At 32.1% G+C, this 27,976-nt stretch overlaps 1 protein-coding gene and 1 non-coding gene across 2 annotated transcripts; both read left to right on the forward strand.

Annotated features, from left to right (window-relative positions):
* Positions 1–148: 148 nt before the first annotated feature.
* Smp_141680 (hypothetical protein) lies at positions 149–27,818 on the forward strand (the record flags this gene model as incomplete). Its single annotated transcript, XM_018794196.1, has 13 exons — positions 149–298; positions 2,393–2,582; positions 3,992–4,143; positions 5,704–5,861; positions 8,274–8,439; positions 10,466–10,634; positions 12,397–12,535; positions 16,027–16,156; positions 20,131–20,251; positions 22,666–22,828; positions 23,557–23,704; positions 25,016–25,157; positions 27,475–27,818. 13 exons carry the CDS (start codon positions 149–151, stop codon positions 27,624–27,626), a joined length of 1,980 nt encoding a protein of 659 aa, XP_018648633.1. The 3' UTR covers positions 27,627–27,818.
* On the forward strand, positions 2,123–2,194 carry Smp_tRNA_00551_Pseudo_TTG.1.1. The gene has a single exon. It is a non-coding gene (tRNA).
* Positions 27,819–27,976: the final 158 nt, after the last annotated feature.

Here is a 27,976-nt window from a genome sequence, read left to right on the forward strand (position 1 = left end):
TCATATAGTATAGTTTACTAGTTTACAATGATTGATTTTCAGTTGTTTAAATGAATACATATATAAAGTGTCTAATATACACTTGATGTTACCCTTAAAATGTATGTTTCATCTATTCAATAAAATTATATTACTTAACATTTGAAAAATGAAAATACTGATGGATTTTATAAATAAAATGTTGAAAAACTTCTCTCTCATATATTTTATATTGTTGTCTTCACTACTAATAAAAGGACAAAGTATTAATGATAATAATTTATGGCAAGTTATAACTTCATATCCAAATGCAACTAAAGTGAGCTATTCATTGATAATCATTATTGATATGATCTCCTTTCTCTAAATGTTTTTTTATTTATAAGATACAAGTTGTATTAGATTAACAGTATATTTCCTTACTGTAAATAGTATAAGACCACCATCGAAATATACAGTTAGATTTAAAACTTAAGAGATGTAATTCCAATCAAACAGTTGAATGAAATGTTAAAGAATTATATCCTTAGTTAAATGTTTGAAGAAGTTAACATGATAAGTCTTAGACTGAGACAGTTTTCAAACTCTAAACTTTGTTATAAGAAGAGGGTTTTGTGGAGATTTTAGTAATTTTATATAATTGAAATCATAAATTAATTGAAGCTAGAGCACCATTGAAAACCTGGAAGCACTGGACGGCCGTTTCGTCCTATTGTGGGACTCCTCAGTGCTTCCAGGTTTTCAATGGTAGTCTAGCTTCGATTGATTTATGAATTCAACTATATAAACTTTATTGTTTCTTAACACAACAGTACTTATTGATTGCTTAGTTTGGATGGTAACAGAATAAATTAAAATGTTGTCCAGTAAGACGTAGTCTTTGCTTGTAGTTCAGATGAGATCAATTTGTTAAGAAATCGATTCGGAAGTAAATATCTATAATGTAATTTGTTACATGTGATTTTTTCTATCTTCAGTAAACTATTGATTTTCAGTTTTATATAATGTAATGAACTTATGATCTATCCCATTAAGCGTAATGTATTATCTAATACTTATGCTCTTGACTTTTTCAAAAATTCAGTCACTTCTATGGATTATAACAAAACTAAACTGAATATATATCCAAGCTGATTTAACTCTTCTGAAATGTTTTTTTAAATTACTAAGTCATTCCTAGATCTTTTGTATGTGTTTCTCAATTTTTCTTAATAGTTTGGAGTACATGAGAGTATACATACCGTTTCAATGTAATCAAAATGAAATCGATTTCTAAAGATGTCTAGTAACTGTAGTTCTTTTCTTTCATAAAAATGATGGAAATTATTATTGAGATTACGAACCGATTTCAGTCAGACAAATAACCATCTCCAAAATCATGTATTGATGATTATGGAGATAATTTGTGCCTAATCTATGCAGATAAATAATACAGTTTCATGTTTAATATTCTGAACACTGTCACTGAAATACTTTATAACAAACATAAACTGGACTAATGATTCATTTCCATGTTTTTATTCATTATGACTATATTACTGATATGTATGTTCAGGTTTTAAAATAGACGATATCAATGTTTCTTCAATTGTATTCATAAACTCCCTTTCCAAGTGGTAACCTTCTCTATTGGGACTTGAAATCCTGATTTGCTTGTTTAATCCTATGAATATAAAAGGGTCATTTAAAACTAAACCATTGGTATAAATTATTTGTTTAATGCTGATAATCCAGTAACCTCATGTAAAACTTATGGATTCATTTTCATGACATTTCTAAGAAATGTATCAAACTAAACCTTTTTTAAATTCACTTAGTATTACTTGTTTGAATCTTCCCATTGATGATTGGGACCGCAATAGATCAGTCTCTTATTTGCATATGTGCATACTGTGCGTATTGCCTCGATATAGCCTTAATTCACAAGCATTATAAGCAGAGATGGATAATGGCTAGCAGTGGAATCCAGAGACGCGCGTTTCTTCCTATTTGGGACTCGTCAGCTGGATGTACCTGTATCTCAGAGTTGATGTTCACTCTGGGACTCGACCAGTTGCTGTCCTAAACATCAATGGGAAGATTCAAACAAACAATACTAAGTGAATTTAAACTTCACTCCATTGCACAAGCAAATGGCTATCAGGACTCAGTGGCCGAGTGGATAGCGCGATGGCGTTTGAAGCGAGGGTACTGGGTTCGAGTCCCAGAGTGACCATCAACTCTGAGATGCAGGTACATCCAGCTGACGAGTCCCGAATAGGACGAAACGCGCGTCCTGGATTCCACTACTAGCCACTAATCATCTTTGCTTATAAACCTTTTTTACACATCATGTAAAGTATACTTTATGACTTATATGTTTTGATAAAAGTAACTTGTGAATTCTATTTTTTTATTCCTTATTTCACCTTAGTTTGCAGATTTTATTCAAGAAATAGGACTACAGAGTTCGCTCGAAAAGCCCGGTTGTCTTGGTGATGATGAATGTTTGACAATAATTTTACCTACAAACGATGCAATTGATCTTATGGCTAATGATTTAGCATGGTATAGTTTAGGCGATTATCAAAAACATTCATTTATACATGGTCATATAATTCAGAGTATGTTTAAATAAATGAAAGAAGCAAACGCTTTGTTTGATCATTTCTTATCCATATTCTATTTTTTTATCTATACACGTTCATTGCATTTTTTAAACGATATACATAATATTTATGTATACTTGAGATCATGAGTCAATTGAAGCTAGACCACCATGGAAAACCTGGGGCACTGGACGCCGTTTCTTCCTATTGTGGGACTCCTCAGCAGTGCGCATCCACGATCCCGTCTCGCGAGATTCCAACCCAGGACTGACCAGTCTCGCGCCAGAGCACTTAACCGATAGACCATTGAGCTGGCATCCAACAGTGTTAATGTCTAACTTCAACCAATCCATATAATACATGAAAACTTAGAGTCTTAATGGAAAACGAGGTTCTAACTCAAGGATACTAATAAATAGCAAGTGAAAAAACAAACACAATAAAATAAAAATTTAGAGAAAAGTAAATTCGAATCTTTCGAAATTATAATCATAGCTTATATTTGATAAAATAGAAAGAGAGAGAATAGCGTATTTGACATCATGGAAAATAAGTTACCGTAGGATGTGATTGCGTAATCAGTATTCGTCTATGGACACGGAAACGAAATTTTTAATCTTTTAAGCAAGTTAACCCGGGAAATTTTAGGTAGATCTGAATTATTCTATTCGTTTATGGTTGTTCATGCGTCTCTTCAATATCTACTACGTAAAATATAACCATTTTTGTTATTTGGTTTCTCTAGATGTAAAATTTTCGTAACATTTAACTAACAAATAAAAAGGATCATGTTCGTGAAATTCCTCTCTTACTTTGTGCACCTGGAGGCAAATGAAAAAGCATCTTGTTGATAGTTAGTGTTGCCCTATCCTGTGATTATCACAGACGATGTATCTGGATATAAAGTTACACCACCTAGTGTTTTAGATTATGATTACTGTTTACTTGGCTTATAACTCATTTGATCATTCTGTATGGTTTGTTTAAAATCTTGTGGTTTATTGATAAAGTTAAGTTGTTTACGGCTCTAACAAAGGGGAGTAACTTTTAACTGGTTTGTGGATTAAGCTTCTCATAAAAAACATACCATCGCATTACTAAACTCTATCGATCTTTTAGTATTCTTAAGCCTTATTTAAGACCCTGGTAACGAGAATGTAGGCTTTTATTCGTTTAACAATTCTGAATTATCTTTGTAAATCCACTCAGTATTTCATCATCACTCAGAACATTTATATTTGATCCTTTCGCAATTAAGTGTTTGCAAACCTTTTCTCAACATAATAACGAAAATTATTCGCAGTATTAATAATAGCTCCGAAAAAGGACCAACGTTTATATGAATCGTAATAGTAATTTCCTAGTTTACTGTATTAGTGAATAGACAGGGTGAAATTTATTTATCGTTTCTTTCCTTATCATAGGAGGGATTACTACTGGTCAGTCATCTGTACGTGTAACAACCAGAGAATGGACAAAATTAGGTCAACAAATGAACTTCATTGATATTGGATTCGGTACAGGTGTTAAATATACAACATTATTTGCTAAACAACGATTCGGGTTTTCAACTATAGTGAGTTTACAGATTATGTTTATCAAGCATTTCAGATTGTGTACACAAATGATTTTAGTGAACTAACCACAACATGAACCCAGTGATTTTTAAAGATTGAGTAATTACTTATTTACTCCTGTTACCCCTCGTTAAAGAGTATAGGCTACCCACCAGTATTCTCCACTCAACCCTGTCATGAGCAATCCTTTCCAGTTCTTTCCAGTTATCATTCATCCTTTTCGTATCTGTTCCAATCTCCCGGTGTAATGTGTTCTTCGGACTTCCTCTTTTCAGCTTCCCTTCAGGATTCCAAGTTAGGGATTGCTCCGTGATGCAGTTTGGTGATTTCCTTAATGTATGTCCGATCCACTTCAAACGTCTTTTCCTAATGTACTCTTCAGCTGGAAACTAGTTTGTCCTCTCCCACAGAAGGCTGTTGCTGATGGTATCCGGCCAGTGAATGTTGAGTATTTGTCGTAGACAACTGTTTATAAATACTTGTACCTTCTTGACGATGGATATATTAGTTCTTCACGTTTCAGCTCCGTACAATAGAACTAACTGTCTTGACGTTCGTATTGAAGATTCTGACTTTAATGTTCGTATTGAATCGTGATGAATACTGGAATAAAATTGGTTTATCCAATTAACACTAGGAACTTAATTTATCCGATATAAACACTTGGAGTTAACCAACAAGTGTTATACTTTATGGAAAAATGTCGCATGTGTTGTTGACTAAACCAGAAATGCAAACCTTGATAGAAATTCCTTTATCTAATATTTCGTAACACCGAGCTGAGTCGTCTGAATAATTTACTCCAACTATTTATCTGGTAATCATCCTTGTGTTGTAATTTTAGGTTTCGGAAAAATATAGAGCTTGGGTAGTATATTCTCTAAAATCTAAAATAGGCACTTTGTTGCTCTCTGATATTCCTATGGCCCAATGAGGCACAAAGTACTGGGGAATAAAAATGCTTTGGAAAAGTCATCTCATCATTTGATATAATTCAGTTTAATGGCTTTCTGTTTTACATAGTAATTTTAAAATTCAAACTATTGTAACCCTGTGGATGACTTTGTGTTTTCCTGTACATTTGTATTGGAGTATCACTAAATGGAAATAAAATAAACACTTTTCACCTATTTTCTTACTATGCTTTTATAAAGTCTACTGAACATTGTCTAAAGTGATTATGTGTTTCCCAGATTCCATTTCATATTAATAGTATTTTTATGATTACGGTAAGTTATGAGTTTCTTGTCAACTTTTATTTTAAACAACCTCAAATGTATACAACATTTGAAAGATAACTAACAATGACAATAGGTATTACATTCATCTACCCAATAAGTTTCGAAATATTACTGCATATTAAAGTGTAATTTTGATAACATATTTCACTGGATGCCTTAATATTTTGTACTACTCATCCAGCATGTCGGGCTCAGCTAGATTAGATATGTCTGTAACAGACAGTTACGAGTAAATCCAGTTAAAGTTTTACATATTTGTGATTAGATTATCCAGATGTACTGTTTGAAAATTAATTTTTCTTCTTTGGTAATTTTCAGGCAGATTCTACACCTTTATATTTTGTAAATAATGCAAAAATTATGACACCAGATATTATGGCTTCAAATGGAATAATACAAATAGTAAATCGAGTATTATATACACCACATATTTCATTACCATTTATGGAATTTTTACAAAAACAAGGAAATTTAGGGTAAGTAGTGTATTTGGTTGAGATAACTGCACCAGTCTATTGAAGCTTGTACATTTTCCAAACAAATCTTTTGGATTCATGTGTTTCTATTTAGCTATTTATACACAAAACAGATTTCCTTGAAGGTATGAACTGTTGAATTTTTAACTGGTTTGTCTAAGAATTCAGAGTTTTCTATGATACTTGAAGCTCGTAAGTTCATTACCTTATAGGATCGCAGGTGTGAGCTACAAAACTGCTCAAACTAGAACGAAATAGTTGTTAAATGCTATTTAGCTTTTAATAATCCCATTATTGATGACGATTGACGAAAAATGTCTTCAAATTTAACTTATTTCTGATGGAAACCGTATACATATCTAACAGAGATTATACTATCTGTTTGCTGTTATATTAGAATATGTCTATGACTACTTTAACTTTTGATGTCACTGATTTTCCGCCACATTACTCAACTAAGATATCAACTCAAAGCTTCCGCACCAGTTTATTTTACATAACCTTTTGCACTAAAACTTGCTCTTCACATTATCATATAAGTTAATCATTTATAGTTTATTTGTCAACTTTAGAACTATCAATGATGATAGCTCAATTTATGAGATACTGTCAGAGTATTTTTGACATTTTATTTTACGATGCGATTGTAACAGTACTTTTTATCATTGTTAATCACCAGTCACGACTAAATTAAGATTTCATTTCGGAAGTGTTACGAGAATTTGAAGTTCATCAAAAAGCTTGTAAGGTTTGACAAGTTATCAAGTCGAATGGCTTAAAATGTATTAAACAGATATATCACACTTTTTTCAGACCAATCAGAGATCAGTCAAATATCAAGTATGTGTGACTGGCCAAGAAACGGCTTTCATTTCTAAGAGGTGAGACATACCATTGGTGGCCTAATTTTCTAAGGGATATATATATATATATATATATATATATATATATATATATATATATATATATAAGAATGAGTACACTTACACGTTGATTTGGCCACCCAGTAAACTTCCTATCACACTCGTAGACGTTCCACTCTAGCACACGGTTGAATTAATGTACGTCGTGCATGTTACAACATCAACTCTGTCATGTTATTACATTTTCGAAATTTATAAGGCAGGCTAGCCTTCCTTAAATAAGAGTAAACTGATGTCGAATTTTTTTTATTATATTTATGATATTCAGCAAATTTTTGTATTTTATTACATTGTTAAAATACATTAGTATTTAACTGGATTATAATTTTAAAGTTTTTATCCATATACTTGGATATTACTAAAATGTGATAGATTCTAGAAAAGGCTTATACCTTCTTCATTTATTGGCATCAGTTAGTTGTCCCTTATATTGAAATAAAATCTATAACACTCCATTTAAATCATTTTAAAATTAAGATCCTTGTAGATTACGTTTTAATTTAATATTGAATCCGTATAGATTCCAATTGAACTCACTTACAAGTTGAACTTACACCCCGATAGTTTTCTTGTATTCATCTAAAAGCTCAGTAAAGATTCAAAATTAAAATATCTTTTATGTAGAATCAAACATGAGTATGACATGGATTTTGTACATACCGCATTGTTGACTGATATACTACAGACTTCTGTAAAACTGTCTATACTTGATACAATAAAGAAAATGTTCATCCTTACATAATTTGGCTGAAAATCAATGAACTTCATGTGAATGAAATCAGTAAACTGTCTGTTGATGAGGAGTCCCATAGTAAAATGAATAAACTGTTCACTGCTACTTTATTTATAATATTGTTATATGGATTGAGTGCGTGCCCTTTATATATATGACGTGATAATTCCCGCCTATCAAAGAGCAGTGAATTGTCGATCTGAGCAATGATACACAAAAGCCGTATGAGCAGTCTTGAGTACTTATCAGTCCTGCTATCTGCCTAGCACAGCCAGCTAATTCCAGAACACTAATAACAGCCTCTGCAATATGAATCGTTATTCTCAAACATACTGGGTTTATATACCAAACAAACTGACCACATCGTATCATAAAATAGAAAATAACATTTGTACAATAATTGGCCAAATGTGGCTGTGAACACGGGGAACAGAAATTAATGGACTAGGAATAACTCAAGAATGGTAGATCGTATAATAATAGTCTGTGGGTCAAAATAAAGCTTATAATAAGAGGGACACGAATATGAATAGTTTAGTTACTTAACAATTATACAATAGGAAATATACGTATCAGATTGGTCCATAAATAGTTTTCAAAGTTACCGATCATAAATCTCTACGGGATATAACAAATAGTTCATTAAATAAATGCAGTCTATGATATAAAATTCTATAATTTCTACATCATATACTAATATTTATTTTTAACAAACTAAACACATTAACATTTCCACTTTCAATATTTCTATAACAGCATATCAAAAGAATTATGGTATTTACTATTACAAGAACCTAAATATGCACTATATCCAGCGCAACAAATTTATTCAACTATATTTGTTGTTAGTGATTCTGGTTGGAACTCATTACCAATTACTCAACTGAATAGATTAAGAAAGAATATCACTTTATTAGCTTCTGTAAGTAGTTTAATTCAATTGTATTTGTAATGAAAAGTGTAAATTTGTATTACATTAAATAGGAATTGTAAAATCTCAGCGAATGAATTTGAAGTAAATCCAACGTTTTGCCTGGCAATCTGGTCCAAGCTCTTTCAAGGAAATATAATCAAACATTGAAATGATCGAATATAAATAGGTAAATGGTTCTCCCGTTCATTGGATACTGAATAGGTCATCCAATCAGCGTTAAAAAATGTTTAAAGTAGGTATATGTATTAGTGTGTAAGAGACTTGTGATGTGAAACGATGTGTTAAGATAAGATATTGTATATATACGTAAGTGGTGAGAGGAGAAATTTCATTCACAATATATTGTCTCCTGTCGGTGAATTTTTAAGAAAACATGCAATTTTTGATATATGATATGAATCATATATGTCACAGCACGTATAAAATGAAGATAAATAAACAAAATAAGAGTGAAATTCGAAGAGGAAGAATGTAAAGAACTTTAGTCTAAATTAGAGCGAATAGTTTCACAGTATTTGGGCGCCGAGAATGTAATTTGAAACTGAATATTTGTGTTATTTTAATGTTCCAAGTAATTGTTTAACAAATTCCGATAAGACAGCTGGTTAGAGTCATTGAATGTAATTTTCACTCAGATAATACGTGATATATTTCGATAATGCAATGAGAAGACGAAGTTTATCAGAATTATGTTATTAGCGGAGTACATTTCGAACAATCTGATCACACATATATTGCGCTAATAACATAATTCTGATAAACTTCGTCTTCTCATTGCATTATCGAAATTTATCAAAGGGACTAATTGTTTTAAATGCGTGATAGATAAAACGGAAAGGAGTTCAGGTTTTTTTACTTATTAATGATTAGCTGCCATGGCACAGCCAATTGTATTCCATCCCTCCTATTAATACAGTTTGGATTAGCCCATATGTATAGGGCTTTGGCTGTTTGTCTCTCTTTGTAAGAATTTAAAGCTTGGACCAGATTGCCAGGCGAAACGTTGGATTTACTTCAAATTCATTCGCTGAGATTTTACAAATATATTATTCCTATTTAATGTCTTGCATCAACTCGGCGCACAAATACTGTGAAACTATTCGCTCTAATTTAGACGAACGTTGTTATATGTAAATTTGTATTATGTTTTTTTTAAAAAAAATAAATCATTACATTTATTCAGTTGTGAATAAATGTTCTCACATTTTTGTAACCAAGTATTTCTATTGATTTGTTGTTGAATGCCGGCTCAGTGGTCTATCGGTTAAGTGCTCTGGCGCGAGAGGATAGGTTCTGGGTTTGAATCTCGCGAGTGCGAGATCGTGGATGCGCACTGCTGAAGAGTCCCATAATAGGACGAAGCCGCCGTCCAGTGCTTCTAGGTTCTCCATGGTGGCCTAGCTTCAATTGGCTCATGATTTCAACTATAAAATGGATTGACATTTTTTCAGGTATATATACTGAATCGAAACTTATTATTAATTTAATAGTTTCAGCATGATAATAAGTTTTTTCATTATTATTAATGGGTAAAACTTTCTATCCTAATTTAGTAATTACTGGTATATCTCAATCATTATCTTACAAGTTAATTTCAAGAATAAAAATTAAATTATGATCATTTACTCACTAGTAACCATTTCTAAGATGTATTTTAAGAAGATCTAATGAAATCTTTGGTCTGTGAAGTCAAAACAATTAAAGTTTAGGCTTAAATCCACTGCCTAGATTTCTCAATTACCGTGTTAATATCAACATGAGTGAAGTAAAGTAATACCATTGGATTCTAAGTTAGTGGAGAACTGGTAGTATGCTCCATGTAAAATCTAATGACTGTTGGCTTAATTTATTTTAAGAAATCGTGAATGACTGCCTCTGAGGAATTCAAAACAGTAGTAAAGACTACGCCAAAACTAATTGCCCGCTAATTGTTTTCCAGATGATGTTACTTAATGGTGAAAATTGTTTTAAACTATTGCATTTAACATTCTGTTCACTTTCACTCCTATTCTAGGTTTTATCTTATCATTATTGTCCAAATCAACTTATTTATCGTGAATGGATTTCAGTGAAACCCAATATGAATATTTATACTGGTTTTCCCAATAGACCACAATCTGCAAGTAGTATTCAACCAAGTGAATTAAACTCAGCCCAACTGTACAAGAGTAGTGGTGATTCAAGTAAATGATATACATATTACCTTGACTATAGACTAATCAGCTAAGCATTCATTTATTTTGAATAGTTAACAAGAGTTGTTTTTTTATCGAATTTCAAGTAATACAATGAGGTGTATACAATGATTATATATTATGAAAACAGAAACTAATGTATGCATTCAAAATTAACGTTTGATGATTAACAGTAATAAACAGAAAAACATGGACAAAGATTTTGTATTAGTTAGCACTCGTTACCAAGGTATATCCATAGTCCTAAGAAAACTGATGCTGCCGGTACTACATTTATAGGTATTCCCACTGAGCTGCTTTCACTGTGACTTATCTGATGTATGACTAACATATTTACGAGATTGTAGTTAGATCTTTCTACCGAATTCTAACTTACGTTCACCTAAGTACAAGACATCCGCATAAACAGGAAAACTCGTTTGTTTTAAAAATACTCCTGATTTGATGTTATAAAAAAAATTATTTGAAAGTATATTTGTATTGTAGATTCATTTGAATAATTAGAAATGATAAGAATTTTAAACTTATCATTATACGAAATACAAACATCTAGATGGTCCAACTATTTCCTTATTGAAAACAAATTGAACAATTCTAGATAATTAAAATAACTCATAGTGTTATTGAGTAAGAAAAAGAGAATTCAACGAAGAAAGTTTTCTTTTCGACGAAATCATTTACTTAAGCTGTACATTAGTATATATAGTTATATGGAAAACATATGTCTATAGGAGGCTAGGAAAGATTGCATTATCGAATCAATTTATAATGCAATCTTTCCTAGCCTCCTATAGATATACATTTGAACAACACATGTAAGCGAACAATTGTTTTTAATTAGATCGTCATTAGGATTTACTCTAATATACATGAATATTTATACGAAAATGTTAAACCAATCAAGGCAATTTGAGTCAATAATCACAATGAAATAGAATACGTCACCGAGTATAATAGGTAAAATTACAAGTTGATAATGGGAAGACAGGTGTACTGATAGTAGTAAGAATAATAAATTACTATTACAAACGTGGGTAAATAGACTTAGAATAGTCATCTCAAAACATTAAAATCATTACGTAATAAGAAGTATGTAAATAATTAGAAAGTGAAGAATACAAACGGAAAGAGGCGGAAAATTACAAACAAATACCAGATGTGAAAATAATGCTAATGATAACAAAATTAAAAATAAAACTTAATAATGTCATTTGTTATGTACGGCCATGGAGGGGATAGAGGGCTTACAAATTTCTTCTGTACACATAAATTGGGTCGAAATGTACGAACTCCTATGATTTCTGCTATATGAAGGAGACAGAAACGAACTCCGTTGAGAAATGATGGAGGTATACGATAGATCGCTCGAAATGATTTCGATTTATCTACATTATAACCACTATCAATTAGATGTGTCAAGATAGAACTGCGTATTGTTTTTATCTGGCCCTTCCCAAACCATGCTGGTAGATGTTTACTCATTCGTTGGTTAAGTTGCCTAGTGGTATGCCCGATCTATCCTATAAATATTCATGTATATTAGAGTAAAGCCTGATGACGATCTAACTGAAAACCATTGTTCGCAGACATATGTAGATGATTTCGTCGAAAAGAAAATTTTCTTCACCGAGTTCTCTTTTTCTTGAATAAATCTAATTACGTACTTCTCATTAATTCCTTCAGTAATCCTGTATTAAATATTATTCTTACTGTCGAATTTTTTTAATGAATTACCTTTTTAAATATTTAGTTATAATATCAAGTGGAAATACTGAAGCAAAATTGGAAGATAAAAGTTTTATCATACAAAAAGCAATTGTTCATATTATTCAAAAGCCATTAGCATTTATATTTGAAACACGTGAGGAAATTCTAAATAGAATTAATTCGTAAGTTGATTAATAATTTCAATATAGTATAGCGTGGTTTGTAGAAATTGGAGAGTTTTTATAGCTTAAATCAATAACTGATCTTTGCTAGACCACTAATGTTAAGAATCTAAGAGGGAAACTCATGGTCCTAGGTTCGATCCACGGATGAGAGACCGTGAACGCGCCATTCTAAGGTGTCTTACACTAGGATGAAATGGCCGTTCAGTGCTCCCAGGTTTTATTTGTGTTCTAGCTGAGATCAGTTCGTGACAAAAACTATGAATATAGTAAAAACTCTACATTTTCAAATTGAGAAGTATTGTTAGAGTGTATGATCAATACAATTCGAACCTAAATTTAGTGAATTAACCATATGTATGCTCTCAGAAATAGATACTTTTCAAAATAGTAAAATTCGTTCCCATCACTATTGTAGTCAAAAGCTCAAGTATACACCTAGAATTTGTGATACAATGTAGTGTATGTCAGTTTATCGAGTGGATAAGTTGGACTATGTTAGATAATCAGTAGAAAAATTATTTCATCAATGAGGTTGATGCTGATGTCTGGGAATTAATATCAGGAATAAAATTGACACGCTGAACTTAACTTTGAAGCTATCCCACGAGATGCTCATGATTTCATCTGTAGAACTAGCACAGTCTGTCACTTGGTAGTGCTAATTCTCAGGTTTATATTGAATTCTAATAGTTTTCCAAATTATAACTTCATTACTGGATACAATAATAACAAAAATTTTTACAGTAATTTGTCTCTCTGTAGTCCAAAATTTTTGCTTCTAATGCCGTCATATATTTATAGCCATTTATCCCATCTAGCCATTACTTCGAATATGGAAACCAATAAAATAGAACTAATTTTTATTCGTTATCATGTGCAAGAATTTTCAGATCCATACACTTTCTTAGAGCACTCAAATTTGTTAGAATCAAAGATACTGTTTAATCCTAACACTCGTCTAAAGGGTGTAAAACAGTTCCGACTGGTCAACGAGACAAACTTGTTAACTCATCGGTGCCTAGCTATGAAAAACATGGTTAAACCCTTCAACACGATGACACTAAAATGAATAATAGTCGGATCCTGACAAAATCTAGACTACTCAGATCGCAATTCGAGATTTTTTTGTCTACAACAGCATCACTATGAGTTGTTTAAGCTAGAGTCAAATTACATTTGGGACCAGGTCTGCCTTAGACTGATTATCTTCCAAAAAATTAGATTGGAATCATTAGAATTACCCAGTCCTAAAGGAGCTCCTTTATATACTGTTGGTTATCTGTTAGTACCCTCGTATATAGTAGATATTTCTCACTCTCTTAATATGAAATAATACTGTAGTTTCTTGTTACTTGTTAGCTTTAAGGTTGGCAAATCATCTACCAAAATTTTAACAGGAAAGTAAATTAAACGACTAGTTTCTGAAATAAGACTGAGAGCGATCAGTAAATTTTTCTTGAGCTATCCCACAGGAAGTACAGCAGGAGTCTCACCCAGTTCGTTCCATTCTCATGAATCCCTCCATTCCCTTGTGAGTCATAGTGGTGTGACGAGCATTAGTTCTTGGAATACCACCGAGTTTCATGTAGTCTTTATGATCTAATGAATTATAGTCACCTCACACTAAGCTCATTTAGAAACGTAGTGATCTTCAGACGAACTTGACGCCACGAGAACCATACAATCTGAATATAACACCTTCATCCTCTAGAGTAAACACATAAATATCAAGAACCTTAGTGAACACCTCACATTACTCACGAATAGTCTTTCCAACCATTAAAGATGTCGATCATTTATGGCCGGATAATTTTAAACAGAAGTGTGCTAGTTCACATAACTCAACCATAAGACTTTAATTTCGCATGACAGAAAAAAACTAAAACACTTTGCCGATAGCTACCATAGCATGGAAACAGTACATAATTGATTTTGATGTGAAGGAAGTATCTCTGCATATTATTAACTAGATGGTAGTCTAATACCTTTCTACAAATGGTGGAATAAATCAGAAATATAAGGGAGTATTTTTCGTATATGTGTTATTATTCAACAGTCTCTCAAAATCTGCCTGTATTAGTCCAAGAAGTCTAATGATTAAGGATAGCTAAGAGATTACGTACTCTATGTTGAGGAAGAATAGTGTATATAGGTACAAGGAACTCGCATTATTTGACAATCAATAAAGCCACTGGCATATTTAGCACTTGATGTAAGACTAAGTTCATTTAAAGTCGTCTGCTTTCGTATTTCGTGCGGTCCCATATTTAAACATTATTAAATCAAGTTAGTATCTATACAACCAAGTGATTTCAGTATTCTTATACTTAATTGTTTAACTTTTTTGATAACGTTCTCAAGTCTGTACTTCTAATGGAAAACCATCTTAATATTGTTATATGGATTGAGTGCGTGCCCTTTATATATATGACGTGATAATTCCCGCCTATCAAAGAGCAATGAATTGTCGATCTGAGCAATGATACACAAAAGCCGTATGAGCAGTCTTGAGTACTTATCAGTCCTGCTATCTGCCTAGCACAGCCAGTTAATTCCAGAACACTAATAACAGCTTCTGCAATATGAATCGTTATTCTCAAACATACTGGGTTTATATACCAAACAAACTGACCACATCGTATCATAAAATAGAAAATAACATTTGTACAATAATTGGCCAAATGTGGCTGTGAACACGGGGAACAGAAATTAATGGACTAGGGATACCTCAAGAATGGTAAATCGTATAATAATAGTCTATAAGTCAAAATGAAACTTATAATAAGAGGGATACGAATATGAATAGTTTAGTTACTTAACAATTATACAATAGGAAATATACATATCACATTTGTCCATAAATAGTTCTCAAAGTTACCATTCATAAATCTCTACGGGATATAACAAATATCAATTAAAGGAAAAAAATGAATGTCAAAACACATTGCAAATACCTATGAGCAGTTAACCACAACTAACATGAGCTAACACTACGAAACAACCAGTACAAAATGACGTAAACATGTGATAATTTCAGTTTAGATGATTCAAACTCATTAAAAAGAGGAATTCATCACATGAAACTAAAATGTTTCAAATATCTACTAACTTACTAGACAATGAGGCATTTTCATAGTTGAAAGCGTGAGTCAATCGAAGCTAGACCACCAAGGAAAACCTAGAAGCACTGGACGGCCGTTTCGTCCTATTGTGGGACACCTCAGCAGTGCGCATTTGTTCATTCAGTAATTCACTCAAATTACGTTCCTTTTTTCAAGATAGCACTTCAGAATAGAGACCATTAAATGTATCTTGACTTCTTTTCAATGAATTTGAATATCAAATTAAATATTTTACTGAATATCTATCTAGTCTTAGAGATCTATCAAACTTTTACTGCTGATTTGCTCAAAGATGGTCATTTATTCAATGTTTTCTTTTTTTTTCTTTTTTCTTTTCTTTTTTTGATTGTCATTTGATAAATATAGAAATCTGTTATATTCATGTCAGTTAGATACAATTTGTAAGAATATATTAACATCATCTACAGATATAACAATTTTTTCACCGAATCCACAAGCCATGCAAAATTTTAATAAATTATCTACTAATGAAAAGGTAAAAATTCATTTGAATTATTTATTAATTTGGAACATTTAACTTGAAGTAGTATAATCAGAAGGTATTAATGACACAATGAAGACAACTAGATCGACTGTCAGACAGTAAATATGGTAGGACAAACCAATTACGTATGCAGAAAATTGGAACTGGGGATTTATAACAAATATTGGAAAATTGTTATCTTCTTGTAAAAACTATTATAGATCATGCTTCTAAAATTGCATTATTAATTTAGGGGCTTGTAGAAGGTGAATTGACTTAAAGCAAACTTACTAACTGACGCCTGTTACTCCCAATGGAGCATATGCCGCCGACCACCATTCTCCAACCCACTCTGTCCTGAGACTGCCTTTCTAGTTCTATCTAGTTGTTGTTCATTCTTCTCATATTTGTCTCCATTTCTCGGCGTAATGTGTTCTTTAGTCTTCCACTTCTCCCTTGGCCTTCAGGACCCTATGTGAGGGCTTGTCTTGTGACTCAGTTTGGTGATTTCCTCAATGTGTGTCCTATCCACTTCTAGCGCTTCTTCCCGATTTACTCCTCCTCTGGGATCTGGTTTGTTCTCTCACACAGTAGAATGTTGTTGATAGTGTCTGGTCAACGGATCCGAAATATTTTGTGTAGACAACTGTTCATAAGCACCTGTATCTCCTGGATGATGGCTCTCGTAGTTGTCCAAGTTTTCGCCCCATACAGTAGAACTGTCTTGACATTTGTATTGAAAATTCTGATCTTGGTGTCGGTTGACAGTTGTTTTGAGTTCGAGATGTTCTTCAATTGTAGATATGCTGCTCTTGCTTTACCGTTCCGCGCCCTCACATCTGCATCTTATAGCAAACTAATAATAATCAAAGAATTCCTAAAAACACTGGTCATGTGATTCTTTGGCAATGGGTTCCATCAATTCCATTTGGGATAGGGTCTAGTACTTGCAGACTCTCTCCTCTGTCGTTATAACATTCGGAACGTTTTTTAGTGAACAGTACAACGTGGTCCATACATTTCTTTTTTATATGCGATTTCGAAAAGCCAGTAGTTTTTCAGTAAGCCGTCTAGTTGCTTTTATTTACTAATAACGTTATTTATTCTCTGAAGGAGCAGTTTACACCAAGTCACAAGACGTCAATAATTGAATTTTTCTACTCAATGCGATACACTAATATATCATTATTTTCATCATTACTAATAACATACATTTTGATTTATTATCTTTGTTGAAATTTCGACACAAATAATTTATCTTATTTTTTTCATTTTCTACCTGGAAAATTAGATTTTAGATATACCGAGCTTTTCAGAGAAATCACTTCGTACAGTCTCATTCAGACAATGTAACTAAATAACTAAGAGATAGATCTATTAATTGATTAATAAAAGTTTCAAAATCTTCATACCCTTAAGCGTAATAGTCGGAGTTAATTAAGTGATTTAAGATATTAGTTTGACTACCTGGAAATATTTACTTTGTAAAAATTAATGTTACTCTGTCTTGTAATTAACAAGATGTTGTAAACTGACAACTATGGTTATCGCTTATCAACTGAAAAACTGAGTTGGATACATCTTAAAGACTGATGTGCACATTTGCTCTTTCACAGAATTTTTATATACCAAAATGGGTATTGGATGAAGCATTCGCAATTTTTTTCTAAAACAATGGACAAAGACTTGACATACGACTGTTAATTACTGTATTCCTTTCAGTTTTTTAGAGTTCACATTCAAATAAAATTTTTAACATTTTTATGGTTCTTTCTCATTTTAGAAAAATCATACTTCTAAGAATTCATTATTGGAACTTTGAAACCACTTGTGGTTTTTTAGCTAACAAACATAAAATAAAGAGCCCAGGAGTTTTGTGAATTTCACTATCATTTTTATTTGAAGCAATGACGAGGAACAAGATTCATACTGTCACCTTGATTTGTTCAGTCATGACAATCGCAAAAATGAAATGACTCCTGAAATTATTAGTTTTAACAGTTATACTACTACTAAGTAGTTTAACTATCTTCGTATAAAATTTAGAAGTCTGCTGCTCATTATGAGCTGATTGATCAAATATTTCTTAATTTATAAATTGATAAATGAGTCAAATACTGAGTATCATATTGAAGAAAATACCTCATGTTGTATACAAATACTCAGGTCCTTGACTAGGAAAAGAAGAGTTTGAGAAGTTTGACAACATCGATTTTGATTTAGATCATGAATCGGTTGATGGTAGACCAACATTGAAAACATGCAAGCACTAGAAGCCCGTTTCGTCCTAGTATGAGAATCCTCAACAGTGCGCATCCAACATCTCACACGTAGAACTCAAACCCACAAACGTCGATCTCACACATGAACACTAAACCTATACACCACTGAGTCGGCATCCAACCATGTTAATGTTTAACTTCAACTACTCCACGATATTGCATGACCATCTTCCATTGTCTTCGTTGTGTAAATGCCCCACAGGAGACATGGTTGAAGTTCACTGGTCACGGTTTCTCACTAGAACTCTAGGAAATCCACCTTCCTTGAGTGACCATGGATGTGCACTTCTGAGGAGTCCAACGATAGGACGAAACGGCAATCCCCACAACCCTGTATTGATAATATCTATTTTAGTTGATATTTAGGTATTTTGAGCATTCACTTATCATGATATGCAGAATCGAGAACAATTTCTAACACTTAAAGCATAGAAACCACATGAAATCTAAAATGTCTTATTTTCTTTTAAAAAATCAAGTTCTCCGTGTCATTGTAACCTGTAAACAATACAGTCACCTAATTCACATTAGTCATGTTCTTCAAAAACATATTACGGACATTAAAAAAATTGTGATTAGAACACATATCATACTCACAGTAGACAAGTAAAAACTCATTATATTAACAAGAGTATATGCAACAATGAACAGATAATTCAATAAGACAATATATAACTATGGATCAACTTGTATACCAGCTATAGTTCTGGTTGTACAGTTCTAACTTGTGTTAAATTACAGATGGCAATTCAATCATTTAACAATTCATGAGACTATAATAAACAAAGATTAACATGAATAAAGCATTAACATTTTCAACTATAATAATGTTGAAACTATTCATGACACATTTTTTGATCAACAAAATACTAGTCAACATTAAAGATGGTTCAATAAATAACTCAACATTTAGTTACATACAATATATTTGTATTTTGTCTGTTATATAATAAAATTAGCAGCATAATATACCTTTTCATAGAAAATATGCCAACAAGAGACTGATCAATTGCAGTCCTAAATAACAATGGGAAAATACAAGTAAACAACACCAAGTGAACATAACTTCACCCCATTGAACAAGCAGGTGGCTATCAGGACTCAGTATCTAAGCGGATAATGCGATGGCGTTTGAAGCGTAATGGTACTGGGTTCGAGTCCTAGAGTGAACATCAACTCTGAGATGCAGGTAAATCCAGCTGACGAGTCCCAAATAGGACGAAATGCGCGTCCTTGATTTCACTGCTAGCCACTATCCATCTTTGTTTATAATGCTTGTGACTTCAGGCAATGTCGAGGCAGTCCGCACAGGATGCACCTATGCCCATAAGACACTGATCAATATTAGTCCTAAATAACAATGGGAAGATACAAGTAAACAACACCATGTGAAATATTGTTAATAATTTTATGAAGACATTTCTTACTGATGAATAATTCAAACTAATGTGTCCTTCAATAGAAAAGTCAGAATATTATTTTGTAAATCTTTTTTTGGATAAACTACTTACATCGTTTTTGCTATTATGTAATCATTTGAAATTAACAACCTTGCTGTTAAGCCCACAAATTTTACTTCTCTACTACGGAATAATAAGATTATTTATTATTATTGTTATTATTATATATAGTCAAGAATTGGACCTTCAAGTTCATGATGATTTCTTTTTCCTTTTTGTTGTTTTTTTTTGTTTTTTTAATCAGGCAATTTATCTTGAATATTTATTTTTACCTATGAAGTTATATCAAGCTGAAATGACATTAAGTCGTCGTATCCCTGTTGACAAATTAGAAGATGCTATCCGCTTTAAAATAATTGATCAATGTATGTGTAATGGTTTGTGTTATTTTCAATCATAATTTTATGATAACTACAATTAACAGTTTGAATAAAAGATTTAACTTTATTTTCCATTATAAAGTTTATAAAACCTTTCAGTAGTCTTACAAAAGTTTAATGAAGGAAGATTGACAAAATCCTAGTTTAAGTATATGTAAGCTTTGTGAAGTATATGGTAGGTTTCATCATCAGTGCCTGTTACCCCTAGTGGAGGAGCATAGGCCGCTCACCAGCATTCTCCATCCCACCCTGTTCTGGCCAATCCTTTCCAGTTCGTTCCAGTTGTTATTCATCCTTTTCATATCTGCTTCAATCTCCCGGCGTAATGTGTTCTTCGGACTTCCTCTTTTCCGCTTCCCATCAGGATTCCAGGTTAGGGATTGCCTCGTGATGCATTTTGATGATTTCCTTAATGTATGTCCGATCCACCTCCAACATCTTTTCTTAATTTCCTCTTCAGCTGGAAACTAGTTTGTTCTCTCCCACAGAAGGCTGTTGCTGATGGTATCCGGCCAGTGAATGTTGACTATTTTGTGTAGACAACTGTTTGTAAATAGTTGTACCTTCTGGACGATGGATGCAATAGTTCTCCACGTTTCATCTCCGTACAGTAGGACTGTCTTGACGTTCGTATTGAAGATTCTTACTTTGAAGTTAGTTGACAGTTGTTTTGAGTTCCATATGTTCTTCAATTGTAGAAATGCTGTCCTTGCTTTGCCAATTCTCGCCTTTACATCTGCATCCGATCCTCCTTGTTTATCAACGATGCTTCTCAGGTACGTGAATGTTTCCACCTCTTCCAGAGTTTCGCCATCAAGTGTGATTTGGTTGGTGTTTGATACACACCATAAAATAAAGCTTTACAGGATTAACAACAACTTGTATATCAGACGAAGTATGATACATTTCTTTGCTCAATTCTATTTCCACTTAAATAGCACAATGTTTAATTCAACAGTAACTTTTAAACTATTTCTTCTGATTATTGATTATTTCGCAACTCAGAAATGACACATAATTCTATAATCTGTTTACACCTAAATCTAGTGAATCAAAAAAGAAAATGAATAAAATCTAGATCAGTGATCATATAGGAGCATTGTCATGTGAACTTTTCTGTTTCTAATTTTTTGGTTATTTATTCTCTGAAGAAGTGGCTTACACTGAGTCACGAAACGTCAGAAAATCTAATTTCTCTATTCATTGGGATATTACAAATATATTATTTATTTATGTTTCTAAATTTGTCCATTGAACTGGATGAACAATCGTTTTAGAATAGGTAGAAGACATTCCCTAACATCCATTTACCCCTTTTTTTCGTGTGATCATAATAATCTTATCGTACTAGTAAATTCGTCTTATCAAGTTATGTAATTCATTTTTATTTTTAAATTTTTATATAATTTCTTAAGTATTCTTGATTAGTTATTCAAGCTCTGTGACAATTCCATTTTCAGTATTTCTAACAAGAATAACAGTTTATGTACTTTTGTTCATTTTATCTTTTTGTTTGAAAATATATATTAAAGATTATGTTTAGATATATTTGTAGTTGTCAGATTCAAGAATGAAAATGTTCCAAAAGGGGATATTTTAGTTAAACCACTCCACATCCTCACACTGAGAATTACCATGTGCTTACTAGTGACTGGTTCCATGAAGTATTTCCTGGAGTTCTAGTGAGAAGCAGTAACCAGTGGAGTTCAACCAGGTCTGTTAAGAGATATCAACTCACTGAAGACATTGATGAAATGATTGCTCAACTTCGTGGATTGGTTGAGGTTAGACATTAACACCGTTGGATAACGGCCAGCGCAGTGGTCCAGTGATTAAGAGCTCGAGCACGAGACTGATAGGTCCTGGGTTTGAATCTTGCGAGGCGGGATCGAGGGTGCGCACTGCTGAGGAGTCCCACAATAGGACGAAACGGCTGTCCAGTGCTTCCAGGTTTTTCCATGGTGGTCTAGCTTCAATCGACTCATGATCTCAACTATATTAATTCAATATTATCAAGTCAGTTATTTTGGAATTGTTACTTTTTTTAATTGATGTTTCTACAGTACATATAATCAACAAATACTTTACTTAACCTCAATACAGCTTTTACTTGATGTAAATTATTTGTCGAATTCTGTACAAAATGATCATTTAGATGATAAAATACTTTTAATTAGATATAAATGTTACAATATTAGCTAATTAAAGGTATTTGGCAAGAAATTCTGAATCTAGGTGTCGTGTTAATCGATACTCATCAGTAAGACGTATTTAGATTATTGACGGATTAGAACTGAAGTGCTACAAAATTATATTTGTTATTTAGTTTATTAAAGTATATTAAAGTTAGTAATTGGATGAGTAAACAACTTTTTGTATTGTGGATTATTTTCTTCTAGCTACTTTTATTGAAGCTCGACTACCCAATCAAGGCTATGTTGCAGCTCGTATCATCAATGCTAATCAAGTAGCAACCAATGGTATTGTTCATATTGTTGATGCTATTCCAGGTTTACCATATGAAACGGTTCAACAGTATGTAGCTAGAATCTCTGATTTTACGTAAGTTTTTTAATTAATTAATTGCATTTAAAACCAAAAAATCAGCGTTTGATTTGGTAAGACTATAATTTAGTTAAATGACCATCAATTCTGTATATCGAAAATTATTATCGTCTGATAAATGAGTTACTGGTACTATCATTTAAGAAGCTAATTCGAAAACTGAAAATACACCTTTCTTGAATACACTTTGATTTCCAATACCATATAAGCCAATATTAGTTTATAATACCAATTATTTCCATGAAGTTTATGTTGACGAGTTATAAAACACTCAGTAAAGAGATTATAAATGGTAAAACTGAAAAAATACTGTGATTATCAGGTGAATTGTATTTATCGGTTGGTACTACCCTGTCATCTTTTAACAATAAACCAACAATGATAAACTTTTTTCATAGACATATTATAGATCTAATTATATGATGTATTTTGAAAGGTTTCCATATTGAACCGTTCAGTTTTTCATGTAACTCAGTTCATATCATAGCATGAGTCAATTGAAGCTAGACCATCATGGAAAATTGTTTTTTGTCATTTCAGTTACTGTTATAATGAATGTTATGTCATCAAAAAGGTTTCTATTACTCATTAGAATCTTTGGTGCTTCTAACAAAAAGATCTACGCTTTAATTAGATTAAATCATTTGATATATTGAAAGATTGTATTTTAATGTAATTGATAAGATTTATTGTTGTGATCTAATTTTTTTATTATTTAACTTTAGTTTATATTACAATACAGGTTTTATTCAGTCAATGACTGTTGGTGAACCATATACATTTCTAGTACCAACAAATCAAGCTATGACTTCTATGAATAATGACATTGAAGTGGGAAACAAACTGTTGACTGATAAACTTCGGAAAGATTTTGTGAGTAGCACGTTTACTTCATAGAGAAATAATACTATTGTTATTAAATATTTATGTCAGTAAAATAATTGTTTATATCAATGTAAATATGAAGATAATCTTCATTGGATGATTATTCAAATCTGGGGATTAATGAACGACTGTTATGTTTTTATTTGATACTTTCTATTATTGCTCATTAGTTATACATAGACTTACAATCAAACCCAGAATTTACAGATGTAATAATCATAAAGATACCACTCAGTTACTGAGTCCAAATCAAACGACCGATACATTTTTGAATTTTGCTGAGTAGACAATTTACTAAACCATGAACATTCAACTCTTATTACATTGAGTTGCTGAGTATTGGAACGGATATCCTGGATTTCTGAAAAAAATTTGTGATCTATGAAATTATTTCAACCAAATTAGGGAGATATAACCAACTGTTTATGAAAAACGAAACAGAAACAAATGGCATGGTCTACATCAGTACACATTCTAAGCCAAATATAATGATGTGTGAGATCGATGAGTTTCATACTCTCTACAGTCACGTTTATAAAGCTGCGATATGTCGGAGGAAACTAGCAAACACAAATATCTTTCATACATCATACTGGTAAACTGACGATCTTTCTGGATTTTAATCAGTAATCGAGTTAAAAATAGTACTGATGTGAAGTCCATTAGGGGAACATGTATAAAAATTTTAAAACCATTGAAGTCAGGATTTCAAAATGGTAACAATCACCGAATGGTGATCTAGGCCATAAACGGGAATGTTTTTATGTTCATGATGTCCCTACTAAATACAAATGGTTTTCCAAAGGTGACAATGATTGAACATCGAGAATTTCCAAAGATTCTAAAGTCAGCTTTCGCGGCCGCACAACAAAAACGCGTGAATCGGTTTAGTCTACACCAACTTAGATCAGCAGTACTAAATCTGAACTAGAGATAGTGTAATCCATCATAGCGAACAAAGACTGATCATTTTTAAACCAACAACCACCAACAATAATTAAGTAACTACTCAGAGGATAGATAAGATATATTGTGTAGTTATTCAAATACACTAGAGCAAAAGCATGTTTGGCAAAACAGCTTGGCATATTCTTACCTACATAAATATCATATTACCTCTTTATGAATTTATTTTGAAATTATCATGAGCTATGAGAAATGATGTTTTGTAAAGTAATTATATATAGGTAATGAGTTACATACGGACAAGATAAACAATGAACAACGTTGTTTTTCGATAGTCTAATTCACGACTTTCAGACTTTTTTTTTCTAAATGTCATACTTAATATTTTTATAGGTGTTTCGTCGTAATACATTTCCACTTGACTTGATAATTCAAGATCTGGATATACGTAAAGTATATTATGTGTCTACAGCAAACTATGCATTCACACGTGAACAATTACGTTTGGAAATTAATTCTAAGAATTCTGATAAAGGTAAACTGTATGCTAATCATATTAAATTGTTTTCTTAAATAAACAGTTAATTATGGGCATGATTGGTGAAACATATTAACAATTTCTATGAATCATTTGTGCATATTACGTAATATCAGCATCGCTCAGAGCGACCTTTCAATATTTAGGTCAATCTTTATTTGTCAGAAGGGGGTTTTATGGAGATTTTAGTAATTTTCTTTAGTTGAGATCATGAGCCAACCGATTGTGGATGCGCACTACCGAGGAGTCCCACAATAGGACGAAACGGCCGTCCAGTGCTTCCAGGTTTTCCATGGTGGTCTAGCTTCAATTGACTCATGATTTCAACTATACAAAATCTTTATTTGGTCAGTTCCATGTAGAGCTTGAAAAATTTATTTTATATTATCTGGAAGTAAACTTTTGTTCACTGATTAATTAAATGGTTAAGTAATAAGAAATTGAAGAATTACGAAGAAATATGGGAAATTTATCATAAATCTTGTTAGTTTTTTTTCACAAAGAGCTTTTTGTAGAAGTAAAGACTTAAAATACTTTCGTCGAAAATAGTATTGTTGATAGTTTTGAGTTAGACTGGTTAGATTATCAACTTTTGTAATTAATTGAATATCTGATACCCGGTCAGATCAATCACTAGTTAACGTTTGAATTATCTTAATCAATTTACGTAAGAAATATCAGTCAATGATCATAAAATACAAATTTTCAACAGGGATATAAAATTAAGATATTGTAAAGGATTTTGGAACATCACGCCTTACGGTTGCTAGAATGAAACATTGTTGGACATGTGGAGAAACAGTTAAGTTTGTGATCGTTGAGACTAACACTTTGTTAGGTTGATGATTTGTTGAAATTTCTCATTAGTATCTATATATGAAGGTTAAAAGTTGGTGAATCTAGGATTAAAATCTTTTAGTGGAACATTTACATAACATGTTATAGAGCTACAAAACTTCCTTAATGTTCATGTGTTTGATTAATTTTATAACCAAAAAATCTGCTATCCCAGGATTATGATTGTCCCAACATTTCATACACATAAATTAGTTTAACATTTTGAAAAGAGCAACAACGCAGATTCTAGCAAAATAACATAAATTCATTCTATTTCGTTGGGTTCTTATCAGCTCCTTACAACCTGTGGTATTTAAAAATGGTAATTACAAAATGGGTTTAAATTACTTACATGAAAGTGTTTAGTTGGAAGTTATGTTGAAGACACATTAGTATAGGGTGTAAATTAATTGAATGGACTGAATATTGTAAATTTACACCCTGTGTAAAAGAACATCCCACAACATTGATTGTAACAAGAGCCTAAAGGTCTACAAACAAGTGATTGCATAGTGATTAAACGCTGATAGGATTAAAATGAGTAAAGCTTAGTTAATAAAATAAGATTACAATCTAGGAGACATTCGAAATAAAAAAACCCAATGATGCCATAAATGCAAGAAAAAGTTTTTTTTAATGTTTTAAGATTCAGTGAAGGAAAATTTGTCACCAGTGCAAGGAAGGGTTAATAACCATCTCCTTTTGAAAACATAAATTAGATTTTTGACGCATGATTGCAACGGCTTTAGTAAACTTCAGAAGACTGGAGCTTGGTTGTTTAATAATCACCTTGATAGATTGCGACCTGATGTCCTGTATTCAAGATATGTTTTGTAATTGCACTGTTTAAAGTCATTCGTTCTCTTGTTCTAGGGCTTTTTGGAACATACTCAAAAAACCTAAGATATACCCTCCTTTCTGTTCGGCCAATGTAGCTGCTATGGCAGGTATACGTGAATTTATAAACACAGATGGCAATAGCATAAAAGGGGTGCTTGTCGACATTTGATTGGGTTATTGAACATATTGTTTTGTACGGAATCATTAGTTTGCATGCCAAGTTCTGACTAATTCAGTGTCAAGCCTCCTGATGATTCCCAACATTCGCTTCGCCTAGTTATGTACTCTAGAATTAAATCTAAGACCGCTTATATGTACTCTCTCTTACACTAGATCAAAAAAATACTAGAGGTTTAATTTTGTGTTCATTGGGACTTTATGATTATATTATTTCTATGATTAATAATTTCACCAATCCTCAATTTATTCGAAATTATCAGGTCAAACCTCGGCAATGACACTTAACAAAACCATAAAAGTGCAATGAATAACTTTGATCTTTCCTTTATATAGGAACATCCAAAGAAAGGATTACTTCTATGAATTATTTCAACACTCTTGTTGTTTACTTATACCGCTGCTTCATAACCGTTTTATTCGTATTTTTTTCAACTTACATTATTTTGATTCCTTACAGGTGTATTCACATATCGAGACGAAAGAATTCAAGTATTATCGCTAAATGGACCTTATCAATTTACAAATGGTTTTCTTTATTCAATAGACAAAATCCTTTATACGAAATCGGATCTTAACGCAACAATGTGCACCGTATCAGCTTGTGCATAAGTTGAACATCATTCTGGTTGAATCAATTATTTATTCAATATGGCTGTCCTCAATATTGAAATGTAATAAACTTTACCTAATTTGATTAGTTGTTCTGATGCACATTCGGTGATTTATTACCTTATCTGTTTATACTAAATAATATTCAGTTCGACTTTTTACTCTATTTGTCCTCATTAATAAATGTATTATAAAAAGTAACTCTTTCTCCATCTGAATTTTCAAGAAATTGGTTAATTAATTTGGAGTAAGCAAATGAATTGATTCACCAAGGTGAAGTTGCTAATCGAGTTTAGTGTGCTCTAAACTTTTACTGATAATTTTTTAGTAATTACTGATCACCCTTCAGA

This window comes from Schistosoma mansoni, chromosome 1 (assembly GCF_000237925.1).
Source record: "Schistosoma mansoni strain Puerto Rico chromosome 1, complete genome".
Classification (NCBI taxonomy): Eukaryota; Metazoa; Platyhelminthes; class Trematoda; order Strigeidida; family Schistosomatidae; genus Schistosoma; species Schistosoma mansoni.